The sequence below is a fragment of the Cydia fagiglandana genome, chromosome 7 (genome assembly GCF_963556715.1).
Source record: "Cydia fagiglandana chromosome 7, ilCydFagi1.1, whole genome shotgun sequence".
In the NCBI taxonomy this organism is placed as follows: Eukaryota; Metazoa; Arthropoda; class Insecta; order Lepidoptera; family Tortricidae; genus Cydia; species Cydia fagiglandana.
Genome location: NC_085938.1, coordinates 6,882,440 through 6,909,334, shown reverse-complemented (window position 1 = coordinate 6,909,334; position 26,895 = coordinate 6,882,440). Strand labels below are relative to the sequence as shown.

Below are 26,895 nucleotides of genomic sequence, written 5' to 3'. Positions count from 1 at the left end.
GCATGTAGTGGTACATTTAACGTCCCCTCCCCCGCAAAAAACGGCAGACTGTTTTCGTAAAGAAAATGACAGCGATGACGTCTCCAGTTACTAAATGCCTGGGTCACACACCGAAGCGGCGTGCGAATCCGCACCAATGTGGTCAACTCGTTGTCGGTGACTGCAGTGCAGTGTCATTGTGGAATTACCTTCACACTTGAGCCCTTGCTTGATGAACCCATAGAGCAGGTTCCCGCAGTGGTCGCAGAAGGTGGGCGACATGAACTGGTGAGGTCGAAACCGGTGAGGTACATCAACCTTGAAGCGCTCGCGCAGGTACTGCAACAAGTAACGTTTTATCTAAATCATTTATTTATGATATACAAGTGGGGTCAATATTCTCCTGTACAAATTAAGTATAGTTCTATCACTTAACTCAGTCCGTACGTAGTAAACCATAATTCTCAGTTAAGTAGTAAACCTGCTACGCCGTAGTATTTAATAATATAAGTTGTAGGAGCGACTTTCGAACTTTAAAATCTAATCTTTATTCGAATTCCACTCGTCATATACCTAATAGCTACTCGCCAATATACAAAATCGAGTGAAGAGTACTGAGATAGGTATACTAATGCATTTGATTGCTGGGAAACCACTTGGCGGGTTCTCTGTTCGTAGTCGCTTTCCTCTATAAAGCGGGAAAACCCTGGGATCGGCAACGAGCGTAGCGCTACGAAAACGTTGGCAGTTGACATTGATATAATACGATCGCTCGCGCTAATTAATGCTCTACGAATCATTTAAACTTCAACATCGTATCATAATAAAAATAGGGTTCTCACCATATTAGATGGTGGCTGAGTGAACTAACCCCCAGCATCTTGTGCAATGTAATCGAATGTACGTGGCAGCTTATTGGCACAGCGCGCAGTGCCGCCTTAATTGCTGTTCCCCCGATCAAACAAAGTAATAAACAACTCTTGTTTCAGGCATCTAGGGTTCTCACCACAGTAGAAGCCGACTGTGCTGACGAGCCCGGACATTTCCCCAGCAGCTTGCAATGACACCGCTTGTGTACCGCGGTTTGGCACACCGCACAGCGGTAGCCCTGCTTGCCGAAGCCCCATAGGAACTCCTTGCAGAAAGCGCAGAAGGTCGGCTGCCTGAAGAACTTGGCCACGAATCGATGCCCGTTCACTTCGTGCACCCTGGAAAAGAGATTAAAGGTATGTTTAGACGTGGTGCTTCATTTGTTGTCTTAACACATTGGGTGCCGAGAACCTGCTCAGTTCGTAGTCGCTTTCCTGTACAAAGCGGGAAAACGCTGGGATCAGCTACGAGCGTAGCGCTACGAAAACGTTGACAGTGAATGTGTTAATGTAACAATGCAAGTTTATTATTATTGCATTAGTTTTCTTTAATGCCCGCTTTATACATATAGATACACAACAAGGCGAATAGATTCATAGCACAATTATGCCACTTTGTTGTTATGGTAAATGAAATTATAAAAAAAAACGAGGGTATCCCATTATCGCGATCTATGCAAAAAATATTTTTATTTCGTTGGTAATTTACTTACTTAATAAAATAAGAAACGCGATATATTGTTTTATCTTCGGCATTTGGTAATAGTTTGAAGTGTCCACGATGTGGCTTAATTTTACTTCGGTTTCCCGCATTTTTTTCTTTGTCTGGTAACTCTGACGTGTTCTTTGCATGACTAAGATACGCGGAACACCCTTTAAATATTCGTCTGATTCCTGTAACTCATTAGCAGTACATTTTCCCTATTTACGTTCTATTCTTGGGTCATATATTTGTATTGAGTGTTTTAAGTGACAAGCTCCCACGTGCTTTGATCTATGGAATGTCAGGGCTTGAGCCAAGAATTCTGACGTGAGACACCAGGTAACTAGGATCGAGGGGGCGGCGCCGGGCGGTAAACAAGCGGGCGCAACACCTACTTATAACATGTTAATTGACCTGCCGAGCTAGCACATGATTGACGCGACAGTATCTCGCGGCGAGATAGACTACCCATCCCTCTTTTGTTTACATAGTTAGACGGGTAGTCTATCTCGCTGCGAGATATGTCTCGCCAATCATGTGCTTGGCCTACTGTGTAATTTTATGTATATGTTGAATTATAGGTAGGTAAGGCACTAAAGGCACACAATTAAGTACTGCAAGAGAATTCAAATCCTATATTTAATTGCATCCTAAAATAAATAAATCATAAAATAGTTATCTGTTGTTCTACTCTCTGTGAGCAACTCATGCGGGAATACCTACTCCACCTCAAACTCAAAAAATACCTTTGAGATCAACACATCGCACTCTCGGAATGTCAGCTTTCAGAAGACTCGACTTCTAACTGGATTGATTTCCTATACCTACCTAATTGGCTTTGTTTTATCTAAGTACCTACATAGGTAGTTTTATGTTGGGAGATCATAGTACCTATATAAGTACTTAGGCTTGTAACAACAGCAACACTTGACTGATCATCTTGCATCGGAGGACCTAGGACCTTATATATTTGCAATAAGGTCTACAAATTAGTATTAATATGTACCGATATGTGTTTAGTTGTAAACTGAAATAGATATCATATATGAAAGAAAAAGTGACCAAGGCCTGCTAGTCTAGTCGACATAGTTCAAAATAAGTACATAGTGCCCATGTCACGAATCGAGGCATTCGCGGCAGATGCCTAAAACGGCTCGGCCACCCGGAAAACGGCGGCATGAGGCAAATTTGTAATTCCTTAAGAGCCAAAAGGAGTGGTCATTTCTCCATACAAACGTACTCGACTGCTTCCTCCGTGGGTTTTGATGCTAGAGCAATGATTTTTCAACACAGATTAGTATTGTCAATGTCTGTGTTGGACCGTTTTGCTTTTTTTGATATTTTTGTTTTTTAAGGCGCTAGAGCCCTTCAAAAATGGCCTAAATGGCCTCATTGACTATGCCGTAATGAGAGGCGTAGTATTCAAAACTGGATATCAATTAGCCAAAAAAGCAAAATCATTTAGATTTCCAAATTTGGTTACGATTGGTTAAGTTTTGGAGGAGGAAACAGTCCAGTACGAAACCTCGATTTGTGATTTTTACGCAGGATTTTTCGCCTTGTCCTTATCGCACTAGTTTTAGGAGTCGCTTCCGTTATCGAGACGGGTATATCTTGCCTTAAATATCAAAACTCAGCTCCTGTTTCGTCTTAAATTTGTAAATCGCCTTCTCCTGTTTTATTTTTTCGTATATGACATCTATTTCAGTTTATAATTTATTTAGTAGAGTTTCTACTTGAAATAACACACGTTCAAATGTTTTCATAAAAATAATTCAATTTTATTCCTAATAGTTAGTTGGTTCGTAATGTTGCGCATATAACATCGTAATTAGCATTATAAGATCAATGAACCGCCTCTGAACGTGCGCGAGCGTCTCGCGTCGCGCTCGTAAACGAAATGCTTATTAGTTATGCGCGAATATTTTCATCCCAATTTACGCTCGTTTAAGCGCCAGTTCCGTCCAGACCAGATAGTACTTTCGAAATATATTTTATCGCGGCCGTAAAGAGATCATTACCGCATCAATTAGTTTCTGGTAGGTACATAATCTATTTTTGGGTTTCGAATAAGTCCAATAACACCGAAATCTCTCTAGGTAGCAATCTGTCCACTTACTATTTACTTACAGTTAATTGTTGCCTAAATAAAAAATACAGACGGAATAACTATTAAATAATATCTATCATATTTGTTAACATATTATTAAATTATGATCATAAATATAAGCCTAAATTAGCCTGAGGCATTGTTCCCAGGACACTGGCTGCGTTCCCCCTCTACACAGTGAGGCTGACTTTTTGCACAAAAAATGCTAGACTGTAACAGTACTTTTGATCGCGAACTATAAAGTTAAGTATTTGTATTCAAGGGTGATAGCAGATACTTTTGGTGCTGACTGTACGAATACGTACTTTGGTATTAGGATATATACCTACTTACAAGATCACGAACGTTTTAATTTATAAATTATTGAATGAGTTTGGAATGGAATTGCTTACTTATTGTGTTTGATGGCGCCTCGTCGCTGCGTGATGCACTTGCCCCGGGAGAACCGCTGCCCGACGCCCCCGTCCGCGCCTTCGCCCCAGCCTCCGCCACCCAACCACTGAAATTTTAACCAAATGCTTTTAATTTTCATTAATAAATAAATATTACTTAGGGGGACATCTTACACAGATCAACCTAGCCCCAATCTAAGCAAAGCTTGTACTATGGCTGCTAGGCGACCATATACTTAATTACTTTATCTATGTAAATACATACTTATACTCATAGAAAACAACCATGACTCAAGAACAAATATTTGTGTTCATCACACAAATAAATGCCCTTACCGGGATTCGAACCCATCAGGACCATCGGCTTCGCCGGCAGGGTCACTACCCACTAGGCCAGACTGGTCGTCAGGTGCATCTTCAGTAACTGGAGCAATGGAATCAGATCCTTCATCTGATCTCAATCAACTATAAGAACTATTTGTAGCTTCTGCCCGCAACTTGTCTATTGATAATTTTCGTGATAGATAAAAAAATCCTAAGTACCATGTCCTTTCTGTTCGGATCCTATTTCGGAACTAAAACTATGTCCATAGCAAATTACAAAATTACTTTTGCTATAGATAGGGATATATCTTACCCGTACCTACCTCCTCATATGTAATTGCAGAGGGGATTCTACTTAGATATTTAGGGCGACTTTTCCTCAGCAAATTTGCAGTAAGCAGCTACACGCTGTCACATCACAACACTTACTTACAATGTTGCAGATATACATTGGCACATACAGGTTCGAAAATGGTATTCAGACACTAGTGCAGATCTGTCTACTTTGCATTCTTATGAGTTGACAATGACAAAATTATTAAAATTTGACCTTTAACTTCATTGTCAAGAAAATAGTTGATGGTATAGTAATTATGCCCATAAATAAACTAAACGAGATTATTCTTTTTAGTGTGTTTACTGCGTACAGCCCGATCGTGTATCAATCAACACTTATCACGCTTACTTGAGCGATTGCCAACAATTTATAGTCACGTTGACGAATAAAAGCGGTCAGCAATATCTCAGACCATCAATTACGATTTAGGGCAAGATATAAACAGTAACAGTAGACTAAGTAAAACAAAAATATTCCTGTGCACTATTTAAATAACTCTACAATACGCCGACCCACTTATCAGCAAACTATAGAGCAAGTAAATAAATGACGTAGTGCGCTTTGTATATGTAAATATAAACAGTTGAAATCGTTGAACTAATTCAGATTCCGCCCCGCTCGCAACCGAACTCCACGCCTCACATGCTTTATGTGGAACACTGCATTAAAGCGCGCATTCAGCAAGATCGCCGTAAAGTAAAACGTTCCAAGCCAAGAATTCGTGACGCTCGGGTCGGCGTGAAATGAGAAATTTGTTCAACGTACCCGAAACCACGACGGCATCTAGCGATCGCGGCGCGCACTCGGTGCATCGCCAAATCCCGTCGTCACTCGTTAGGCAGAAAAGCCATCGCCAAATAAAATGGCCGTACTCGCGCCCTTTCAGCTGAAGACTCGCTAGTAATACCATATTGTCATAGAAAGCGACTCAAGGTTTTTATGAATTCCCTGGCATGGATCCGGGATTACAGCTCTGAATTATACGGCACTTATAGTGCATGTCTAGTGGCCAAAATTCAGAATTTGTCTGTCATGAATCTCGTTGTGGGTTAGATTTATTTGATGTGGGTCACGTGAATCAGTGACTCATTTCAAGTTCTTTTTAAGAGCCAACAGGAGTGGTCATTTCTCCATACAAATGTACTCGACTGTTTCCTCCGTGGGTTTTGATGCTAGAGCAATAATTTTTTCAACACAGATATTGTCAATAATGCTTTTTTTGATATTTTTGTATTTTAATTTATACCAACTAAATATTGTATGAATTATTTATGGGCATCTTTGGGGCTATTCATAAATTACGTCATTTCAATTTAGGGGGGGGGGTCTGGGCATCGGATGACGGTAGCATGAAGTAGGAGGAAATGGGGTCATTTGAAGCATGATTTTTGGATGATTATAGGGGGGGGGGGGTCAAAAATCGTCAAAAATCGATGACGTAATTTATGGACAGCCCCTTTAGCATACCAACCTTATTACACTTTACCCGATTACAGATCCTAGTTACATGTTAGAGCGGTATTCAAACTATAAAAATCTGAAATTGATTTGCAATTACTGACGACATTGCATTTCACTGTTACCCAGCTATATATCTATTGGTGTCAGGGTGATACACTGCAAGTAACATCAAATCAAGATCAGATCTTTGAGTCCGAATGCCGCTCCATCCAAGTGCTATGAGGATCTGGAATCTGGTAAAGAGCACCAAGGTTGATTCGCTCCTGCATTCACGGATATAAATAGTGTAGGGAAGTGAACGAGTTAAACGTTTGTGGAAGTCTGACGTGCGTCATTCAGGTATCAGGGGGCGTATTTAGATTGGGAAAATATGATACTTTGTTTTGATAATCGGGTTGTCTAATTCGCGCGTGTGTTGCTAATGTGATTAAATAACATTTAATGTGTGGAACCTAACAGAAACTGATCGGCACCTGCTTGTTTATAGGAAAGTGGTGCACGTTGTACTTATATTTAAATTATGTTTTATCTACGTCGCAGTCAAAAGTGTGAACTGGTCAAAAGAACTTGTAACCGACAAAAACAGGCAAAACTGCTTTTGACTGAGCATGTTGGTCAAAAGTAGTTTTACCTGAAAATCATTGTGACTGTTACTATCAGTCAAAAGTACTCGCAGAAATAGGTAGGTTACGGTTTTTTTTTTGCTACGCCCTAAAAACGAAACTGCTGCCAGAAATAGGTATGATTTTCAGGTAAAACTACTTTTGACCAACATGCTCAGTCAAAAGCAATTTTGCCTGTTTTTGTCGGTTAAAAGTTCTTTTGACCAGTTCACACTTTTGACTGCAACATCTATAACATCAGTACTAGGTACCACGTATAACAGCTCCGTAACTGTATTAGAAAACTCATTCAATCTCTCTTTTATTCTCCTACTACATAATTTATTTATTCAATACCGCGTTAAATATTAGAACTCTATTGTGTTTTGCTAATAAAGACTACGTTAACAATAGATTTTTATTATTCAAGGAACCAAATAAATGTTGGAAATACTACGCGCAACCGTTCATTTCATTAATATTATTTATTATACATAGTAGGTAGAGTTCATCTAAGCTAAGCTAACTCTACTACGCTGACTTTGACAGAACAAATTGTGGGGTGTCATTAAAACGTCATATTACAATAGAAATTAGACGTTTTGATGAGACTTTGTCATTGCAGTTTGTTCCGACTCTACACCTACACTTTTCGTTTCTGAATGCGGTCCCGGAATGCGTGCGTTGAACTGAAGTTGATTTACTGCTCTGCATCTATTACCTGGATCATTAAGATTGCTATAAATGTGGCAATTACAGAACATGTGAATCCTTATTCTCTGTAAGTACTTATACAAAGTAGTGATGGATATTGTAATTATACTTAGCGGGTATTCTTCATAGAAATACTGACTACAATTATTTTAACACAGGTCTCCAAACTACGGCCCGAGGACTGGGGGGCTACCGCGAAAACCGAAATTCACAAATTGCGGGGATCTTTCTCTTTTACTCCAATGAAGGCGTAATTTAGAGTGACAGAGAAAAATGCCCGCAATTTACGAACTTCGATTTTCGCGGTTATAGCCCTGAGATCCGGCCATGGACAGCTTGCACGCAAACCTCGCGGATTCAGGAGGGCTACCGCGAAAACCGACATTCGCAAATTGCGGAGATCTTTCTCTTTTACTCCAATTAAGGCGTAATTAGAGTGACAGATAAAAACGCCCGCAATTTGCGAACTTCGATTTTCATGGTTATAGCCCTGGGCTAAGGAAGCGTCCCCGACCCGCTGTGGTGGAGAAAAGGGTGATCACGAGTAAGATGATACTTTTATTTTCTTTCCCGAAAGAGTTCGACAGTAGGTAACAGTTATTTGTTTTTACAAAGGAAACTGTCGTTGTTTAACCCCTCGTGATAATAATAAATATCCGAGCAAGCGAAAGGTTCCAAAATTGATTTTTTTACTGCATCGCTCGCAAAATAAAGCTCGAAAACTGGAATCTTGAGCGTTGCTAGGGTTTTAAGCTACGAGGGTTAAACAAACTTTGCTAGCAAGTGAAACACAAAATTTTCATTAGGTATATACACCTACACCAAAGTGAGAATAATATTAAAAAAAAAAACTAACTGTAAAACAGTATAAAACAAATTCTAATGACCGTTATTTAAATATTTATCATTTAAAATGTCACTTCTACCAGCCAACATGAGGTAACACTTCGAATTTGTATAAGCTATTATTTGTCACTCTTGTCACTCTTGTGGATAAAATGCAACTCTCTCATCAATTTTTAAAGTAAGTACATATATGTACCCTAGTAGCATTTTCGTTGGGGCCCACGGTGCCAACGGTAGGGAAAACGTTGGGATGAGGTTCGTTCCGTAGCCACCATTAATTTTGTATTGGCCCACCATCGCATTTACCAACATTCGCTGTGGCACAGATGCCCAACAATGGGCCTTTGTGTATTTTGGTACCGTTGGCTAAACAACGATAATATTCGTTGGCCCAATGATGACATATATCGCATTTACCAACATTGGCAGTGGCAGTGATGCCCAACAATGGGCCTTTGTGTATTTTGCTACCTTTCGCTAAACAACGATAAAATTCGTTGGCCCAATGGTGACGAATACCGCATTTACCAACATTGGCTGTGGTACGGATGCCCAACAATGGGCCTTTGTGTATTTTGGTAACGTTGGCTAGTCAACGATATCATCCGATGGCCCAATGATGACAAATATCGCATTTACCAACATTGGCTGTGGCACTGATGCCCAACAATGGGCCTTTGTTTATTTTGGTAACGTTGGCTAATCGACGATATCATCCGATGGCCCAATGACGACAAATATCGCATTTACCAACATTGGCTGTAGCATTGATGCCCAACAATGGGCCTTTGTGTATTTTGGTAAGGTTGGCTAATCAACGATATCATCCGATGGCCCAATGATGACAAAAATCGCATTTACCAACATTGGCTGTGGCACTGATGCCCAACAATGGGCCTTTGTTTATTTTGGTAACGTTGGCTAATCGACGATATCATCCGATGGCCCAATGACGACAAATATCGCATTTACCAACATTGGCTGTAGCATTGATGCCCAACAACGGGCCTTTGTTTATTTTGGTAACGTTGGCTAATCAACGATATCATCCGATGGCCCAATGACGACAAATATCGCATTTACCAACATTGACTGTAGCATTGATGCCCAACAATGGGCCTTTGTGTATTTTGGTAACGTTGGCTAATCAACGATGTCATCCGATGGCCCAATGATGACAAATATCGCATTTACCAACATTGGCTGTGGCACTGATGCCCAACAATGGGCCTTTGTTTATTTTGGTAACGTTGGCTAATCAACGATATCATGCGATGGCCCAATGACGACATATATTGCATTTACCAACATTGGCTGTAGCATTGATGCCCAACAATGGGCCTTTGTGTATTTTGGTAACGTTAGCTAATCAACGATATCATCCGATGGCCCAATGATGACAAATATCGCATTTACCAACATTGGCTGTGGCACTGATGCCCAACAATGGGCCTTTGTTTATTTTGGTAACGTTGGCTAAACAACGATAACATTCGTTGGCCCAATGGTGACGAATACCGCATTTACCAACATTGGCTGTGGCACGGATGTCCAACAATGGGCCTTTGTGTATTTTGGTAACGTTGGCTAGTCAACGATATCATCCGATGGCCCAATGATGACAAATATCGTATTTACCAACATTGGCTGTGGCACTGACGCCTAACAATGGGCCTTTGTGTATTTTGGTACCGGTGGCTAAACAACGATAACATTCGTTGGCCCAGTGAGCACAAATATCGCATTTACCAACATTGGCTGTGGTACTGATGCCCAACAATACCAGTTGAGTTTGCTTGTGGCGTCACTAGATGGCGTTACTGTCTCCAAACATCGAAGTTATAGTTATTTTCTCGATTATTCCGGATATAATCATAATATTTTTTTAAAGTAACTTATAAATCTAATAGCTATAACTATAAAATTTATACATAAATTTAAAAAGTTGTATTTTACTAACATTTTCTCAATTTAAATCTCAAAAAACATAAATCTCGCTTACGAAGTTTCGAAGTGCGGTTAGTATATATACAAATTAAAGTGTATAGTAAGTGTACTTGCTTCGGCAGTACATATACTAAAATTGGAACGATACAGAGAAGATTAACAACAACTGCTGCCTAGGGCCTTCATGTGGATACAACCAATGCCTACCGTAGTGTAATTGTAATATTTATCAGCAAAGGCCCAACGTCGTATTACACAACCACTTACTTAACGTAGGGTAACTGTAGGACTCGTAAAGAAAAGCCCATTACATAATTAGACTGTAGGCACACTATAAATTACACAAGTATTTACCTACGGTAGTATTGTAAGAATCCTACACAAGGCCCAACGTTAAAGTTACAATGTTGGCCCTTTGTGGGACAAGCTGTGTTGGGCCTTCAACCTGGTGCACGACTACCTACCGACCTACCTGACTTGCCGTTGGGTAATTGTTGAATTTACAAACAGAAGCACAACGAAAAAATTGCCCTTTTTTATTTTTTTGCAGTTGGCCCTATAGCAAGCCATACGGCCAAATGTAACAATTAACCAACCATCAAACAAATGTGTATAGGCCCAACCACGGCCCAACCAAAACCACCACCGTTGAATAATTGTATGATTTTTTTAAATAGGCCCAACGAAAAAATTACTCTAATGGCCCTCTGTTGGGAATCTTCGGGAGGGCCTATGTCGAGGGCCCTCCAGCAAATCGTACGGCCAAATGTAACAATTAACCAACCATCAAACAAATGTGTATAGGCCCAACCACGGCCCAACCAAAACCACCACCGTTGAATAATTGCATGATTTATTTAAATAGGCCCAACGAAAAAAATACTCTTATGGCCCTCTGTTGGGAATCTTCGGGAGGGCCTTTGTCGAGGGCCCTCCAGCAAATCGTACGGCCAAATATAACGGTTGCCCAACTAATACGTAAACAAAGGCCCAACAAAATCCCTACAAGAAAATGCTATTAGGGTATAAACTGTCTTTACGAGCTGGTGTGTTTTGAAAAATGAATTTCGATTAGGCACCTAATAGGTACCCTTTTTTAATCTTTACTTTAATATCACAATTGCAATCGCGTCGCGCTGTTATTAATAGTGTTGGATATTCTGTTCTTATTTATAAATAAGAGCCCTAAAAACGAAATATTCCAATCCAACCCACGACCTGCCGATGAATGTCACACAACTAAACTACTCGACATTAGGACTTTATACCTACGACAAGCATTAAAAACGACGAAGCTTCATCAATCAGCCCGTAATACACCTAGGTACGTATAAATAAAAGTATGATAAAAACATTCCTAGATCGCTCCCTGTCGGAATTTGTAACAAGATGAGGATTATTGAGGATGACGATTGGATTCGTGGATTCAGATGCGAGATTGATTGAGTAGGTAAATAAACAGTCTTAATTTAGATACCTACCTACTATACAGTGTCTACCCACACTGGACTGGAATTAGCTGGGCTTTTCTCTACTAATATGACACGCCTAAGTGTGTCATATTCGTAGAGAAAAGATTATTGATTTCGATTAGGTAGAGTTGTCTACTCCGCAATCGCAATTAACTATGAGTAGGGTAATTAATAAGTACCAAAATGTCATTCGTAGATACATAAAACTCTAAACTAACTTACGCCCATTACAAACTCTACAAAGTTTAAAAGTTCAGAAATATGATGTTTTCATTAATATTTATGGCTCCACGGTGTGAAATATAATTAAGTACCTACCTATAATGTAACAGAGAAAACTGCTGTACCAGCGCTCGAGCAGCATGAAAAAGAGAGTCCGGCGTGATGCCACAGCTTTGATCGCGGTTTCAGGCCTAAAACTGAGCTGCAGTAGGTGCGAGAATTGCGAAATTAAACAATGACTAACGCGAATAAGAAGTTATAACGTACCTAGGTACCTATACCTCACTTTATCTTACACTACTGCAGTTGCGTCACCAATCACCTACCCTGAATTCTATTCTACAAATGGTAGGTATATTCGGTATATTAAATAAGTACCTAGCTACCTACTATCCACACACAAAGTTTGTAAAGTTTACCCACGAGATAATAGTTAAAATTTAGTAAGTAGATATAATGCCAAATCTGCAGGACTTTTGCATTAGCATTGTGTGCGGTTGACAAAATCGGTACCTAATTTACAAATTGCGCTCAACGCTAGTTAATACCAATGTTGTTATGAAGCCGCAAGAAACTCACGTCATTCGCGAGTCGCTGGGCGGAGTGCCTGGGCGCGCGCGGCGCGGGCGCGGGCGAGGCTCGGCGGCGCCCCCCGCCCGTGAAGATCATCGCGCGCGCATGCCTGCGCCGCGCCGCCGACCCGCGGCTGCGCGCTGCGCGCTGCGCGGACGCCCAGCGCCCTCGGATCCCGCCGTCGCTCTCCGCACCGTATTTATAAACGAAATTCCACGCACTCGCGCGGTATCCGCCACCGGATACAACTTTTTACACGACTTTCGGCACTTACGTCGTACGGAGCACTGAAGAGGCGGGTCGGCGCGATTGTCTGCCCCAGTCGTGACTCAACGCGGGACGTCGCGGACAAACTTTACCGCCTTATACATTTTTAAAGAATTATTAGACGAGACACTGAAGGAATGCATAAAATTAAATGAGATTTATATCAAGAATATTTTTAGACGGCCTCGGCGTTAATTTTCCATCTGACAATAGGTCGCGAAACGCGTTGTTACGAACAGTTATCATCAGTTTGAGAAGCTGCCGTTTTAAGTCAAAGCATATGTATAAATCTGCTTTAAGATTCGTGGCCTAGTTCTCCAGACCGTAGAAATTAATAACCGCTGAATGGTTTCACATACCTAAAGTAAAAATAAAGGGAGACAGAGGAAAACGCGGCGGTGTTTGGAAATCTGGAGACTTGCGGCTGCGCCGCGTCCTCGGCTCGTATAAAGACCGTTAAATGGAGTCGGAGATTAAACAGCGGTGAGTTTACGAGTGATCCCCGATAGTTGTTTGCGCCACGGTTCACGCGCTACTACCAAATAGTTTATGGGGATTCGATAAGGTTAAAATAATTCAAATAGACTGGGCACCTAACCAATTGTTTTATGGTGATGTGATGGTTAATCTAAATTTCAGAGCTGTGGAATATTTACATCTATACTAGCCACACATTACGAAATTTATATAGATATATGTACCTACCATATACTAGATACAACTAGATGGACTATTTCATACACTAGGATTCGAAAATTTTAATAGGTTTCTAAATGTTATTGCCACAGAAAATACTTGCTATTAGGTAAAAATAAACAGCAATTATCTATGTGCACAAAATATTTATTTTAAACGATACGAATAAAACTAACTGCTTGCTAACGTAACCAACAACAGCTGTTGCAAATGTTACGATTGATTGAATATAGCTATTAGTTTGTTTACTTTCGTTCTAAAAAAGTGAACAGCGTGTAAGATGAGCGCAGCACCTGCAAACAAGACATTTATTGTTTATGTGTCAAGACATTAATATTGTAGGTTTACCGTTTAACGGAGGCGGTTGGTACGAAGTTATTAAGGCCAGCTACTGACTGGTGGAAGGCTTGGCTGCATGAAGCCGATTTGTATTGTGATGTGGACGATGCGCGGTGTCACGCAAGCCAAAACCGCGCTACAGTGAAAGTCAGTGTGAACGAAATGTAGGTTTCGAGAGACTTGGGGATGATGTGGGCGATGCCGATGGACGATCCTGATGGTCGAGCCGCATGCCTCGCGACAGTGTTAGTCTAAGCTACTGAAATTTAGGTCTCGAGAGACATACCTGATGTGTGCGATGCTCGCAGCCACAGGTCACGTGCCCCTCGCCATCAGTATCAACGGCAGCGCGCAAAACCTCGTAACAGTCAGTCTCAGTTACCGAAATGGAGGTCTCTAGAGACTTGGGGATAATGTGTGCGATGCGTGGCGCCACGGGCATGATCAACGGCAGCGCGCAAAACCTCGCGAAAGTGAGAGTCTGAGTTACCTACCGAAATGTAGGTCTCGAGAGACATGGGGATGATGAGTGCGATGCGCGGCGCGACGGGCCGCATGCATCTTGACATCTGGATTAGCAGCAGTGCGCGGAACTGGGGCGAAAGCGACACCCAATCGCACCGGTAGATAGAATCGTTGATGAACTCGCTCTGAGAATAGTATAATTGATTACAACGGATTATTTATTTATAATATAGGAATAGTGGAGTAGACTAAGGGGCTAGGCGGGGCAGCTAGGGCCCCGGGACCCCCAAGCTCTGGGGGCCCAAATTAGGTATTAAATATATTGGTAGGTACCTAAGTAATTAACTTACTAACCTCAGCCTTGACCTGAGTTCCATAGTAACAATAGATGAAAAGCTGTCCCATCATGCAGCCGAGATACACAAACATGCTAAAAAATTCCGCCGAAAGCAAACTTAACTGAAATAAAAAAACACGATGTTTTATTGTTTTTCTACAAGGTAAGTAGTGTTTTGTTCGACTACAAAAAGTGTATAAAAAACTTACACCAACGATCTTGTACATTGTCATGCAAATAACCCAGGCAACCACAAAAAACTGGAACATCAGAGCCTCGGCGAACAGTGCTTCTACCTCATTGTGGAACCTAATACAACATATGAACTTAGCATTAATTACTCACTAGAACTAACGTTGATTAGACACCCTATCACCTGTACTAATGTATTTACACCTATGATGACGAAATAAATTATTGATTGATTGATTGATTGATTGATTAGAAATAAATGCAAAAGGACATTACATTACATACTTATATAATTTTATTGCAATAATTGTATCAATATCATACCACACTAGAGCACTGGTAGCCTAGCGGTAAGAGCGTGCGTCTTTTGATTCGAAGGTTGCGGGGATTAAAAACCCGCCGGCTCGTATGTAACAATGAGTTTTTCGGAACTTAGGTACCTTCGCACGATATATCATTGCATTTGATTTTTACCAGTCGCTTTTCGGTGAAGGAATACATCGTGAGGAAACCAGTCTAATCCCAATAAGGCCTAGTTTCCCCTCGGGGTTGGAAGGTCAGATCGAGGGGCTACCGTGTAAGCCGAAATTCGCAAATTGCTAGGATCTTTCTCTTTTACTCCAATGAAGGCGTAAAAAGAGTGACAGAGAGAGATGCCCGTAATTAGCGAATTTCGATTTTCGCGGTTATAGCCCAGATGGCAGTCACTTTCGTAAAAACTAGTGCCCACGCCACTCTCGAGATTAGTTGCCAAGCGAACTCCAAGCTCTCATGAGATACAGGCAAAAAGCTGGAATAACGCTATCATACCACACTATCAGTTTGTAGTGCTCTACACAGCGCGTTATTCTTTTCTTCAGCACCACCCCAAACGCTGGATCTTCAATATCCTTATAAACCGTCGACCGAACACATATCTCCCTTCCCGTGTCCCCCACGGGGTCCACCAGGTGCTCGAGACTGTTGCGCAAAATCTGCAGTTGGGTCTTGGTCTGGGCGTGGAAGGAGACGATCGTGCAGTCCATAGTCACATGGCCGTAGCCTTGCAATGTTATCACTATTGTGTTGAATGCTACTGCTATTCCAAACCTGGAATTCATGAAAAGCTTTAAATAACATTTGAATCTGAAAGGTATGTGGGTATGGGTTTTTATTCTAAAGAAGAAGCGATCATTTAAAAAAGTTAAACAATAATTACTAAGGTAGGTTAACAAGTAGGTACAGGGGACCCCTGTATTATACTAATACCTAATATAAGTCCACGAACAGTCCCTGGTAGTGTTTATTAGTGAACGTTAAATATTGTGGTCATGTCATAGATTTGTCCTGAGGAACGTGGGCACACAACTAGGTATTGAAATAGTAATTTACGTATAAGTAGGTTCTCATAATATCAAGTAGGTAGGTAACTAATAAGCTTATTGTTTTATAGATGTTATAATCATATGGTAGCAGTTTTCATATCGTTAACTGTGGAAGAGCGGGGATTCTTAATTCTATTCATTTTCATTTAAATATCCCTTACTTTGGTATCAGTTTAATTTGAGGTTCTTTCGAATACAATTACAGGCTCCATGGCACTGCACAGATAGATGGAGACATCATCTGATTAGTAGGTACACACCCCATCCAGTCGCTAGTGTCGAACGGGAAGTATCCAGTGAGTTCCACCTCTCCCGAAAGCTTGGTGACCAGCGGGGAGATCCCCCACATAGCGCCGCATAGGTAGATAGAACCGTGGTACATCGTCAGCATTCGAGACATGATCCAAGCGTGTCTGCGCATCACCTTCAAGTCGTAGGCGTTGCAAGCCGTAAACAGAGGTCCTTGGATAGAAAAGGAGTATTAACAAAAAGAAAACAACGTTTAGTTAGGTATCAATTTCATTTTCAATTATTTCTTAGGTACTTACTTAATAATCTCGCTTCTGATGGCGAGGACGCCATCTTAATTGTTAATTCACTTCGCTCAAATATTCGCGTTGCTTGTTTTTACATAATACTTACATGGTTCCCTGCTATAGAAAAACCTAAAACCGCGTTTGTGCAACGCAAATACGGCGCAGGCAAAACTTATGGCGAGATCAAAGGCGCGGGGCAAATTGTCAATTAAGACTTTATGTTTGTGCACTTATGGTACTAATTACAACAAAATAGTTAAAAATTTGTTTTTAATTGCCTAATCGGCATAAATTTTGTTGTAATTAGTACCATAAGTGCCAAACATAAAGTCTTAATTCACAATTTGCCCGCGGATTCCTATGTCTGATGATCAGTTATACCACTCTGCAAGGCTTTCATTACCTTATTCATTTACTCTAGGTATATTTATACCTTGTGTAAGAGCAGCGATGAAGATTATGATGCCGTTCATGCGTCAGCAACGTGCGCTAAAGGCAACAGGTATGATGCTCAGCTATTAAGAGTAAAGAGCGAAGTCATACTTAGCTCCCTGCTCCGCTATTCTTATTAAAAATTGCTAGACGGTCACAGTGTTCACGATCGTGCTGTATTATGTCCACTATGCACCTTCTATAGTGGCGATGAGTCGGTCCATGCGCTCGACGCGCGTGTTGAAGGCCAGCTGCTTCCCCAGCGTGTTGAGCGTGGTCAGAAGTACGAACAGCGTGTTCACTACTTGCTCCGTGCTGTGGCGCGCCTGCATTCAATACCATACCGTAAGAGCCACCTCACACTAGCATCTTCTGAGCGTCAGCATCTAGTCAACTCTATGGCTGCTGCTCAGCGCGACGTTATGGCGCAACTGCGCAGTGACGGCATTTTCCATAGCTCTGACTAAACCCCAACGTTCAAAAGACGCTATTATAGTGTGGGGTGGCCTTAACATACCCTCCTGGATTCCAAAATAATGGAAAATTATTTTTAGTACAGTACGTTTAGCATTCAGTCAGCTTCCTTAAGCACAGAATAAATAATAGTACTAGTTAGGTACAGAAGACTCACTCTCTAACAAAACGCGTCTGTCACGATCAGCACAGATATGGCCGCTAGGTGGCGACAGCGCCACGCGCGGCTTATGGCAAACCCCAAAATTGGGGTCGAACGGATGGACTTTTAGCTACCTGTAGCAAAGCGACGAAATCGCGGAGTGAGCCACGCCTGCCTTAAGTTAATATATATAAAATATGATTTACATAAAATTAGGTACCTACGAGGATTCGAGTATCTTCGTATTTAATTACTCTTACTCACGTAAGAGCTGATTTTAGAGTAACGGTTTAATTAACAATACCTGAATAACTCGTATGACATGCTGCAGGTTATAAATTGTAACCAAAAACCATACAAATCCGCGATATGCGGTGTGCAAAGTATGCTTTAATCCAGACGATGGTTTAGGGACTATCTTGAAATAGGCCACATAGGCGAGCGCGTTGAAATGTGGCCTGAAAGCTTCGAATGCTGAATACGTGGTCGTCATGGCGTGAGTTTCGCATATACCAAATGTGCCCTTTCTAGAAGCAAGCTAGAAGCGAAGCAAGGCTTGTCACAGTTGTCACATAAGTTGCTAATTTAATAATAATAGGTACCCATGTTATTAATTAGGTTGTTGAGGATTATAAGGTGTAAAACTGATTTAAAATGTATCAGTGTTATACAGCGTGGTCTTATTACGTCACCGATGGACACTATTTGTCTTATTTCAATAATTCTTTGAGGGTCCAAGTACCTAGTCTACCTACAGTCAGCAGCAATAGTTGCTAAGCTAAGCTGTTCAAAATAATCTTAACGCGACTTTATTTTTAAGAGAATAAGAGCGCGTCAAGGTAATTTTGAACACCTCGCCCGCTTAGTAACTTCTGCTGCTGACTGTACCTATTGGGATCCGTTAAGAGCTCCAACATACCAAAGTTTCAAGAAATATATAATGATAGGAACCTATATATTATGTCGGCGGCTGATCGTAAGAAAAGGCATATCGTACGAGCCCCGATGCATATGTTTTCGTCAGGTGACCCCATTTTTTGAGGTTCTCGCGTTTGTTCAAAAATAATGTTTTTGTTTAAAAATTGCTAATATTTAATGCTTATACTAATGTAATTTAATTTTATATGGTAATACTCTGCAATAACTAAATCCAAATACAAGAAATACCGTTTGTACTGCAAGAAAAAAAATAATGTTTTTTTTTTTGACGGGTAGGATTACAACATATGTGAAAAGGGCTATTACCAGGGAAAGCAATAGGGCTCTGCCAATGTACTGAAAATTTTGTTTCGAGCCCATGCATGCAGCAGTGCTGTAAGAGAGGAGAATATGATTTGGACAACGTTTTTGAAAACTCCTTTTTTTCAGCAATAAAAGTCTCATGCAATTTTATTATACGATCAAAATAAACTACATTAAACATTGCTATTATGGTTCCCATTACTGGGTCATTATATGTTCATGTGTAAAATTTATTAAAATAAACAAAATTGTTGCGCGGAACTAGACGAAATCATTTGCATCGGGGCTCGTAATGTTCCTGTGTAATGTTTTGACGATAGTAACATTAAAACAATATATATGTAGGATAAGTTCGTTAGGTTGCTTTAGATGCCCGAAGGGCAAACTGCCCAGAACTAGCGGGGCTCCGTCGACTCAGGGAACGAGTCAAAGATTTTCACGTTTCACGATATACCTAGGAATTTCACGATATGCCTGATCTTACGATCGGCCGCCGACATATATACCTTCAGAATCGACATCCTCGCAAATCCAGAAAGGACAGTAGATTTTACAAAATGAAGCACCCTCTAATCAGATGATTAAATCAATCCGTGACAGGGTGTTAATTTCGCAAGCCCCTTAATGGGATACTTAGTAGTACCAATCACGTTGTCAATTAGGCGGCAATTAAGTTGTTTTACGAGCAACAACCGCTAGTTAAACGCTGGCGTGGGATTCAATATTTAATGGGGAGTTTATGTTAATTGTTGGGTAGTAAACCTATAGCCTCGTGATTATTAAAAATGTTTTATATTTTCGAGATTTGTGATATATTTTCCAAGAGTAATGATAAATCACAAGTCAGAGTACTGATATGGACAACTATGTACATACTGTATACTGTTGCCATTTCTGGGTGTTTCATCCAACCACGCATAAGAATTGTTTTAGTATTTTTATTCATCATGAATCATGAAATATCTTCACGGGATTCGAAGTTACTTCGTTTACAGTAAAAGAGCAGTCATATTACGAGTAACTAATATACGAGTACATATATATATTTTCTAAATCCAGTAATATTGTTGAACAGTACTATTATAAAGTGTTGATCAATTTAACCCTTATAGGTACTTCTACTTACTTTTTTTAACCTACCGGCTAACAATAGTTCGACTTCACGTAAATGAGGGTGGTTTTTTACCTATTCAATTTCTTTGTCGAATGTGTCTTGTACGTTTCACATTTTGCTTTAGTGAGAGAGTGAGACGCACAGACATTGGACAGGTAGAATACCACCCTAAGATGGGAAGGTGTATTATTTTCATGAATACTCTTTACTGGTCTTAGTTATTTATTGTTATACATTATGATCGATCAGAAATAAAACAATTATTACACATATTTGGCATCCAGCTCCGGCCGAACATCTGTAATTTGCTCTCTTCAGGAATGTGAGACGGATCCGCGCTCGCACTTCACGCTTTTGTACTACACAAAGTATAATGCCTTTCCCAAGCTCCCTGCCGATATGACTATTTACTTACCCCCTTATTCATAAACGTTTACGAAAGTTGACAAGCCGATAATAATCGTTTGTCCCTTTCCATCATACTAATATGTCGGAAAGGGACAAACGATTATTATCGGCTTGTTAACTTTAGTAAACGTTTATGAATAAGGGGGTTAGTTGGGCCAACCGTACGAGCCAATAGGTAAGTAGCTGAAAGCATACTATATTTCTATGACGTAACAACAGCGATTAGCCGTATAGTATGATTCTTTCAGCTATTTTTACTGATACGGTTGGTTGGCCCAACTTTTTAAAACAACTAATTCAACAAGCGCATCAATTTAAACATTAAATAACCCTATGCATATTCACAATTTGGATATCTCTCGAATGGCCGAAAATTGTTTATCGAATTGAATATTTCGTCGAATCTCTTTCCATAACAGAATATATTCCCATTTAAATAAATTCATATATTAGGTTACGTTTGTTCTATCATTTGTAAAGGAAAATATATATTATTACAAGATTCGACGAAACGTCACATTAGATCAAAGAATCTGTAAGTCAAACGAGGGTAGACCCCACAATTCTACGAACTCAGAGCTGCAAGGCTGTGTCTCTCACTTGGCACCGCGAGTACCGCGGGCCGGATCACTCTATTAAAATTTCGGGGCACTGTCTCTTAGGGGAGGTTTCGTCGCCGACCGGTTCTTTTCTCTTGAGCGGATTGCTATCCTTGTCTTCCGCATCACCATCCTTGTCTTCACCGTCTTTGCTCTCTGAGTCGCCATCCTTGTCTTCAGTGTGTGCGTCCTGCTCGTCGTCGGCGAGGGGCGGGGCGTGGAGCCGGTGCGCGTGCGCGGGACAGTCGTCTCCCTCGCCAGTCTCGCGCGCGTCGCGGAGGCGGGAGGCCGCGTCGCCCGCGCGCTTGCTGAGTGAGATGCGCGCCAGCACAGCGCGGTGAAGCTGGACGATGTCACCAGGGTTACCCTAAAACGCAACAATAGTTTAAAAGCAGTTAATTTGTGTGGTTAATAAACGCTATCGCTAAATGTAAACTTTTGATTTGAAAATATTTTCTGTTACATTAATGCATTTGGCCAGGAGTGGCTCACTCCGCGATTTCGTCGGTTTGCTACTGGTAGCTAAAAGTACATCCATTCCACACCAGTTTTGGTGGATAGCCATAAGCCGCGCGTGGCGCTGTTACCACCTAGCGGCCATATCTGTCCTGATCGTAACAGACGCGTTTTGTTCGAGAGTGAGTCTTCTGTTCCTAGTACTATTATTTGGGACGTTATCTATGAAAAAGGACCTTATTGTCGATGGCGCTTACGCCGCACAGCGTCGCGAGGCATTGTATTTATATCGGAGCATCGTTAATAATGACGTAAGCGCCATCGACAATAAGGTCCCTTTTCATAGATAACGTCACATTTATTCCATGATTTGGCGGGCGTGAAAATTTTTTCCATCCGCGTTAACGAGCTTTCGACCATTTCCCATACCACTTGTGGAGGGCGTGGCCGCGCAGTTAGAAATGCAGGAATTGAGGTGTGGGAGGCTCACCATGACGAGGAAGAGTTTGACCTGGTGCTGCGCGTCGGTGGCGGTGATGCGCAGCGACTTGCTGCCCGCGCGCTCCGCCACCATGTCCGGCCAGATCTTCGTGTTCAGCACCACGCGCAGCGATCTGGAACACATAGTACATGGACTTGTACAAAAACGTCTCCACTCGATAATACTTTACACTGTACACTGCCAGCGAGAGCGCTACGAGCTTGTAGCTAAAAGCGTCTACGAATAGAGAATCCACCTAGGGGGCTGTCCATAAATTACGTCGTTATGCTTCGAATCTGACCCCCCCCCCCCCCCAATTTGAAATGACGTAATTTATGAATAGCCCCTAGCGGGTCGACGCAGTGAATGTGCTAAAAAGTCGTTAAGAAACTACATACATTTATTTAATGGGGGCCTAGCCAAGATGACATCGTCATTGTTGTAGAAAACGCATATTGATACTTTAATAATGAATTAGTCATGTGATTTTTCGGAGTATCTATTATCCCGATACATATTTTATGTTTGTTTGGCGTTTGGCAATGAACGATTGTCATTTTTAATAGGCCAGACATTGATCATCAAGAATGTAGACAGTACTAACCCGGCCACCCTGGCTACAAGCCGCGAGGCGTCTGCGCCGGCGGCGGCGTCGTTGAGCCGCAGCACGCCGCGGCCGCGCTCGCGCCAGCTGCCCGCCTCCCAAGCGAACAAGCGGCACGACAGCTGGAATTATACAACATTTTGTTATAGACTTAAAATAAGGTGTCGAAAAACATCTCAAAAAGTCGCCATGGCAACAATTGTCCGTGTTTTTTAACAAACGATGCGCGAAACTCGAACATATTCAATTTTATTTTGCATCGGTCTGTCAACGCGCTTTGTATTTTGGAGTGAAAAATATCGAGTAATAAAGAGAAATTGACTTTTTTTATACTACATTGGTGGCAATCAAGCATACGGCCCGCCTGATGGTAAGCAGTCACCGTAGCTTATGGACGCCTGCAACTCCATAGATGGTACATGCGCGTTGCCGACCTTTTAAAAACCTGTACACCCCTTTTTTTGAAGAACCCCATACCCCATACTGTAGACCCTCGGGAAAACCTCGGAACCGGAAGGGACTCAAGAACTGAGAACTGAGTGACATGTTTTAATAAATTTAATAGTAGATATCAGTCAAATAATACTAATAATATATTATACTGTAGGCTTCAAAATTGTCGCAATTGAAAGTGTTCTTAAACAACTCCTATAGGTAAGGCGTCGTTATTTTTGATATGTAGACTTAGAGAACTGTTAAATCAAAGTCGACAACAACGGCTATTCTTCTTCAATAACAGTGGCATATAAAAAAGGGGGCTTTTGAGGAAGGTGGTAGTCACCTGCAGCACGTTGATCTCGTCCTCCTCGCCCGTGGTGGTGGTGACGGCGGGCGGCGGCGGCCGCGCCTGCGCGCGCTCGTACTCGGCCGCGGCCGCCGCCAGCCCCGCGCTGCCCGCCGAGCTGCTCCCTGCCGACTCCTGGAACAGACCAAACGGCTGATCATGATGTTGACAACCGCAATATTCGCACGCTAGACCTTGTCCCATTTACTTAACCCGATTCTAGGAAAATTAAAAAACAATTACGAGTTCGAGCCTCGCTTGCGCCTGATACAAGTAGAGTGAAAAGTAATTAAGTTGGGAATAATGCTATGGCATTATCCTATGGGGCTATATGACTGACTGATTCATATAGCTCAAAAAAAATGTGTCCAAGTACTAACAAACGTCAAACAAACAGACAGCTGCAAACCATATTTCACACATAAAATTCTGACTCTCCCTTGCACATATTGGAAATTCCCATTTTTGTCAGAAAGAACATCAAACTATTTGAATTCTGTAAGAGCATACATCGAAATAACAAACTATTAGTACTAAATTTCGTATAATAATGCTCACTAAATTCTACATGCATTGCGAACCAAAGTATAAATCCGTACACGGCGGGAAGAACTTGATAACTCGAGATATTCTACTGAAGAAATTTGAACTTGAAAGTAAATTGCATAAGGTTCAAATTTCTTCAATTTTTTCTCGAGAGATATCAACTTCTTCCCGCTGTGTACGGAAATAACTGTAGGTACAAAACAAAAGTTTACCTGACTATTTTCCTTAACAGATGCAGCTGCGCTTGTGAACAACAGCTCAGACGTACCATTCTTCATACTGTGCTCTGACGGCCCAGCGTCGCCATTATTAACACTGTCTTGAATAACCACTCGCTCACTTAAATTCTGTCCAAAGACAAACCCTGATGTCCCAGAAGCAGGCTGTGTGGGCGCTGGGACTTGTGTGGAGGTTCTTGAAGCACTGCTTGTGGCACCAAGAGGCACAAATTTTGGAGCATCCTCCTTGGTTTCAGTAAGCCTTTCTTCTCCTTTAGGTTTTTCAGTTTCATTGTCAGCTTTCTCCTTCTTTTCAGCCTCTTCTGTGTCAGTGACTTTGAGGAATGGATTGTTGCCTGGCTTCAGCTGGGATGGACGTAATATGGACCCTGAAATATTTAATTTAATGTAATTTAGATTTATTTAGCAATATACACATACAGTTATTTTATACCTTATTCCTAATATAGAATAGCCTGATGCATAAAGAAACTAGTTTTTTTTATATTGCCAGGTATATTAATGTTCCTAGAAAAAAATCTAGTTAATTTCCATGAGCAGGCCTCCAGAGTCCATGCATCGCCTTAACTCATGCTAAAATGTTTGACCCATGTAGCACTTTTGGGTTACTTCGGAGTAAGATGGGTATAGATGAACAGCTTGAAAAGTCATGAAAAGCTTTCATTTTACAAGCATGCATGTGTTGTGGCACTTACCAAAAGTACTAGCTCCAAACCCAGAGGAACCGAAAGCACCAAGACGAGGTTTTGCCAAAACAGATCGTGACTGAGATGTTCCATTGTTCATTTCTGTAAGAATTCGATTTAACTCTATACCATCCAATAAAATGAGACTATTTTTATTAAAATAAACCTTGGACGTATAATAAATAACTATTGAATCTATAGTAAAATGTGCATTTACGCTGATATTTCTTTTATCTTATTTTGCATCCCAGTCGCGAATCGACTCCATGACACATACACATAATACGTTGATATTTACATTATGGGAAGCGTTTAATGACAAATGTTGTTATTCAGCATGTAACAGGAATATGCAAAAATGTTTGCTGAATGTCATATCCAAAGCTACTTGTAATGAAGATAAAAAAAATTACGTTGAATGTGCAGCATGGCCTTAGATCTTACAACAAGCTTTGAGCCGTTTCAACGAGAAATATCTCAGACAGCAGTTAAGGGATGGATTGACTTTGATGGTGAGAACTCCTAGTATTAGGAAATTATAATAGTATTATAAAAATCATGGTTGAAATACCTTGCTTTGCATCTGCCATTGTAGAAGATTGGGCATTGGGCTATTGGTTTGTGGTCGAGACAGACAAGCAAAATGAGTGACAGCTATGTCAATGTTGCCATGAGCAGAGCGTTCGTGGAACCCGCACAACCCGCACTTCAAGTTTGATGCGCTGTACATATTGGGCCAACGCAGGCCAGTCCAAGGGACTCAGGCATGCGGTAGAATGAGATAGTAATATCACTTGCTCCCTCATAAATGCGTCCCCCAGACTGGCCCACGCAGGCACAATATGTACAGGGGCCTATTTATTTTCAAACAAACAAAGATACCAATAATAATAAATAAAATTAGTAGTATGCAGAAGGCGGTGATCTTGGACACGGCGCGGATAGTACGTCGGTTCCTCTCTCTGCAGCCCTGACCACCGGTAGCTTGGGCCTTGCCCCGCTGCTGGCGGCACCCTAGGTTAGGTTTTTTATAATGTGTTTATATGTATTTTTTATTGTTTTGTAAGTGTTTTTATATTTTACTTTTATATTCATATTATAAAAACCCTAGCCTAAGAGAAATGATGGATAAAGAAATAAAATTAACTAAAAATATCTATGGGCTCCTCCAAGGCCCCTACCTTTATTGTTCTATTTGACGGCGCAGCAACTAGTATCATTTCTCTCTCCTCGCTCTTTTAAAATGCCATTTGTCAAAAAAGGACAACTATACTGTTGACAAGATGGACTTCAAATCCAAGTGGCCCCTTTTTAGGCGACCCGGGTTGTGCATGGGTGCGTAAAAACGTATATGTGTGCTCTTTTAGGGATGTGAAAAGTCGATTTTAATCATGTTATATATCGATAAACGCTACACAGCGGAACGAAATAGCGATTAATTGAAGCTTCAATATCTTCGTTAAACATAAACATAATTGAAATGCTAATGGATAATGAATATATTATAATGTAATAAAATAATTCAATTATTGCGGACCACCTATTTTAATAGGTATTTATGTATTTTAATTAAATATCTGAACTTTCCCTTGGTTCTCTCCTGGGGCGTGACTACAAAATTGTGATCTGATAACCACAATAAAGAAAAAAAGCGTTTTTGTTCATTTTAGGTATAGTTAAACCTTTGAAGTAAAATTAAAATTGCAAGAAATGTCGGTAGTTTATCGATATGACTTTATCGACATGGCTACAGCAAAGTGGGTCGCTTTGTTAATCGTACACTAAACAAAAAGTGGTCCCACTGACAGCTCGCTTGGAAGGCGTCTGTATATATTCTTATATCTATGGGGCTCCTCTACACGATGGGCCAAAGCCGGCCACTCCAAGGGACGCAGCCATGCGGTAGAATGAGATAGCAATATTACTTGCTCCCTCTAACGC

At 41.0% G+C, this 26,895-nt stretch overlaps 3 protein-coding genes across 4 annotated transcripts in view; all 3 read right to left on the bottom strand.

Moving 5' to 3' along the window:
- Window positions 1-12,840, bottom strand: part of LOC134665799 (putative protein kinase C delta type homolog) — a 47,263-nt gene extending 34,423 nt beyond the window's left edge. For both annotated transcript variants that reach the window (XM_063522785.1, XM_063522786.1), the window contains exons 1-4: window positions 12,558-12,840; window positions 4,054-4,160; window positions 986-1,187; window positions 189-318 (exon numbers count right to left, since the gene is read on the bottom strand). In XM_063522785.1, the coding sequence (XP_063378855.1) occupies window positions 189-318; window positions 986-1,187; window positions 4,054-4,160; window positions 12,558-12,647 (529 nt within the window). In that variant the 5' untranslated portion in view covers window positions 12,648-12,840. The remainder of the gene's footprint in view (window positions 1-188; window positions 319-985; window positions 1,188-4,053; window positions 4,161-12,557) is intronic.
- Window positions 12,841-13,640: 800 nt separating this feature from the next.
- Window positions 13,641-18,369, bottom strand: LOC134665846 (odorant receptor 46a-like). The gene is made up of 8 exons (XM_063522875.1): window positions 18,100-18,369; window positions 17,376-17,505; window positions 16,472-16,673; window positions 15,658-15,936; window positions 14,865-14,964; window positions 14,673-14,777; window positions 14,348-14,503; window positions 13,641-13,807 (listed from the first exon to the last, which is right to left on the bottom strand). Exons 1-8 carry the CDS (start codon window positions 18,286-18,288, stop codon window positions 13,760-13,762), a joined length of 1,209 nt encoding a protein of 402 aa, XP_063378945.1. The 5' UTR covers window positions 18,289-18,369; the 3' UTR covers window positions 13,641-13,759.
- A 2,018-nt stretch (window positions 18,370-20,387) lies between these two features.
- On the bottom strand, window positions 20,388-25,602 carry LOC134665845 (ran-binding protein 3). Its single transcript, XM_063522874.1, has 7 exons — window positions 25,526-25,602; window positions 24,964-25,056; window positions 24,242-24,636; window positions 23,481-23,618; window positions 22,700-22,821; window positions 22,105-22,228; window positions 20,388-21,525 (listed from the first exon to the last, which is right to left on the bottom strand). The coding sequence occupies exons 1-7, from the start codon at window positions 25,542-25,544 to the stop codon at window positions 21,187-21,189; spliced, it is 1,230 nt and encodes a 409-aa protein (XP_063378944.1). The 5' UTR covers window positions 25,545-25,602; the 3' UTR covers window positions 20,388-21,186.
- Between the last annotated feature and the right edge of the window lie 1,293 nt (window positions 25,603-26,895).

What these genes read in the sequence shown, in the direction of transcription:
- LOC134665846 (XM_063522875.1), bottom strand. Translation starts at nt 18,288, where the DNA reads ATGACGACCACGTATTCAGCATTCGAAGCTTTCAGGCCACATTTCAAC. An exon ending in GACACTAGCGACTGGATGGG is followed by an intron (nt 15,937 to 16,471) that starts GTGTGTACCTAC and finishes CATGAATTCCAG; the next exon opens with GTTTGGAATAGCAGTAGCAT. An exon ending in CTCTCGAGACCTACATTTCG is followed by an intron (nt 13,808 to 14,347) that starts GTAGGTAACTCA and finishes TCTTGTTTGCAG; the next exon opens with GTGCTGCGCTCATCTTACAC.
- LOC134665845 (XM_063522874.1), bottom strand. An exon ending in CTGTTAAGGAAAATAGTCAG is followed by an intron (nt 23,619 to 24,241) that starts GTAAACTTTTGT and finishes GGTCTGTTCCAG; the next exon opens with GAGTCGGCAGGGAGCAGCTC. An exon ending in TCAAACTCTTCCTCGTCATG is followed by an intron (nt 21,526 to 22,104) that starts GTGAGCCTCCCA and finishes GTTGCGTTTTAG; the next exon opens with GGTAACCCTGGTGACATCGT.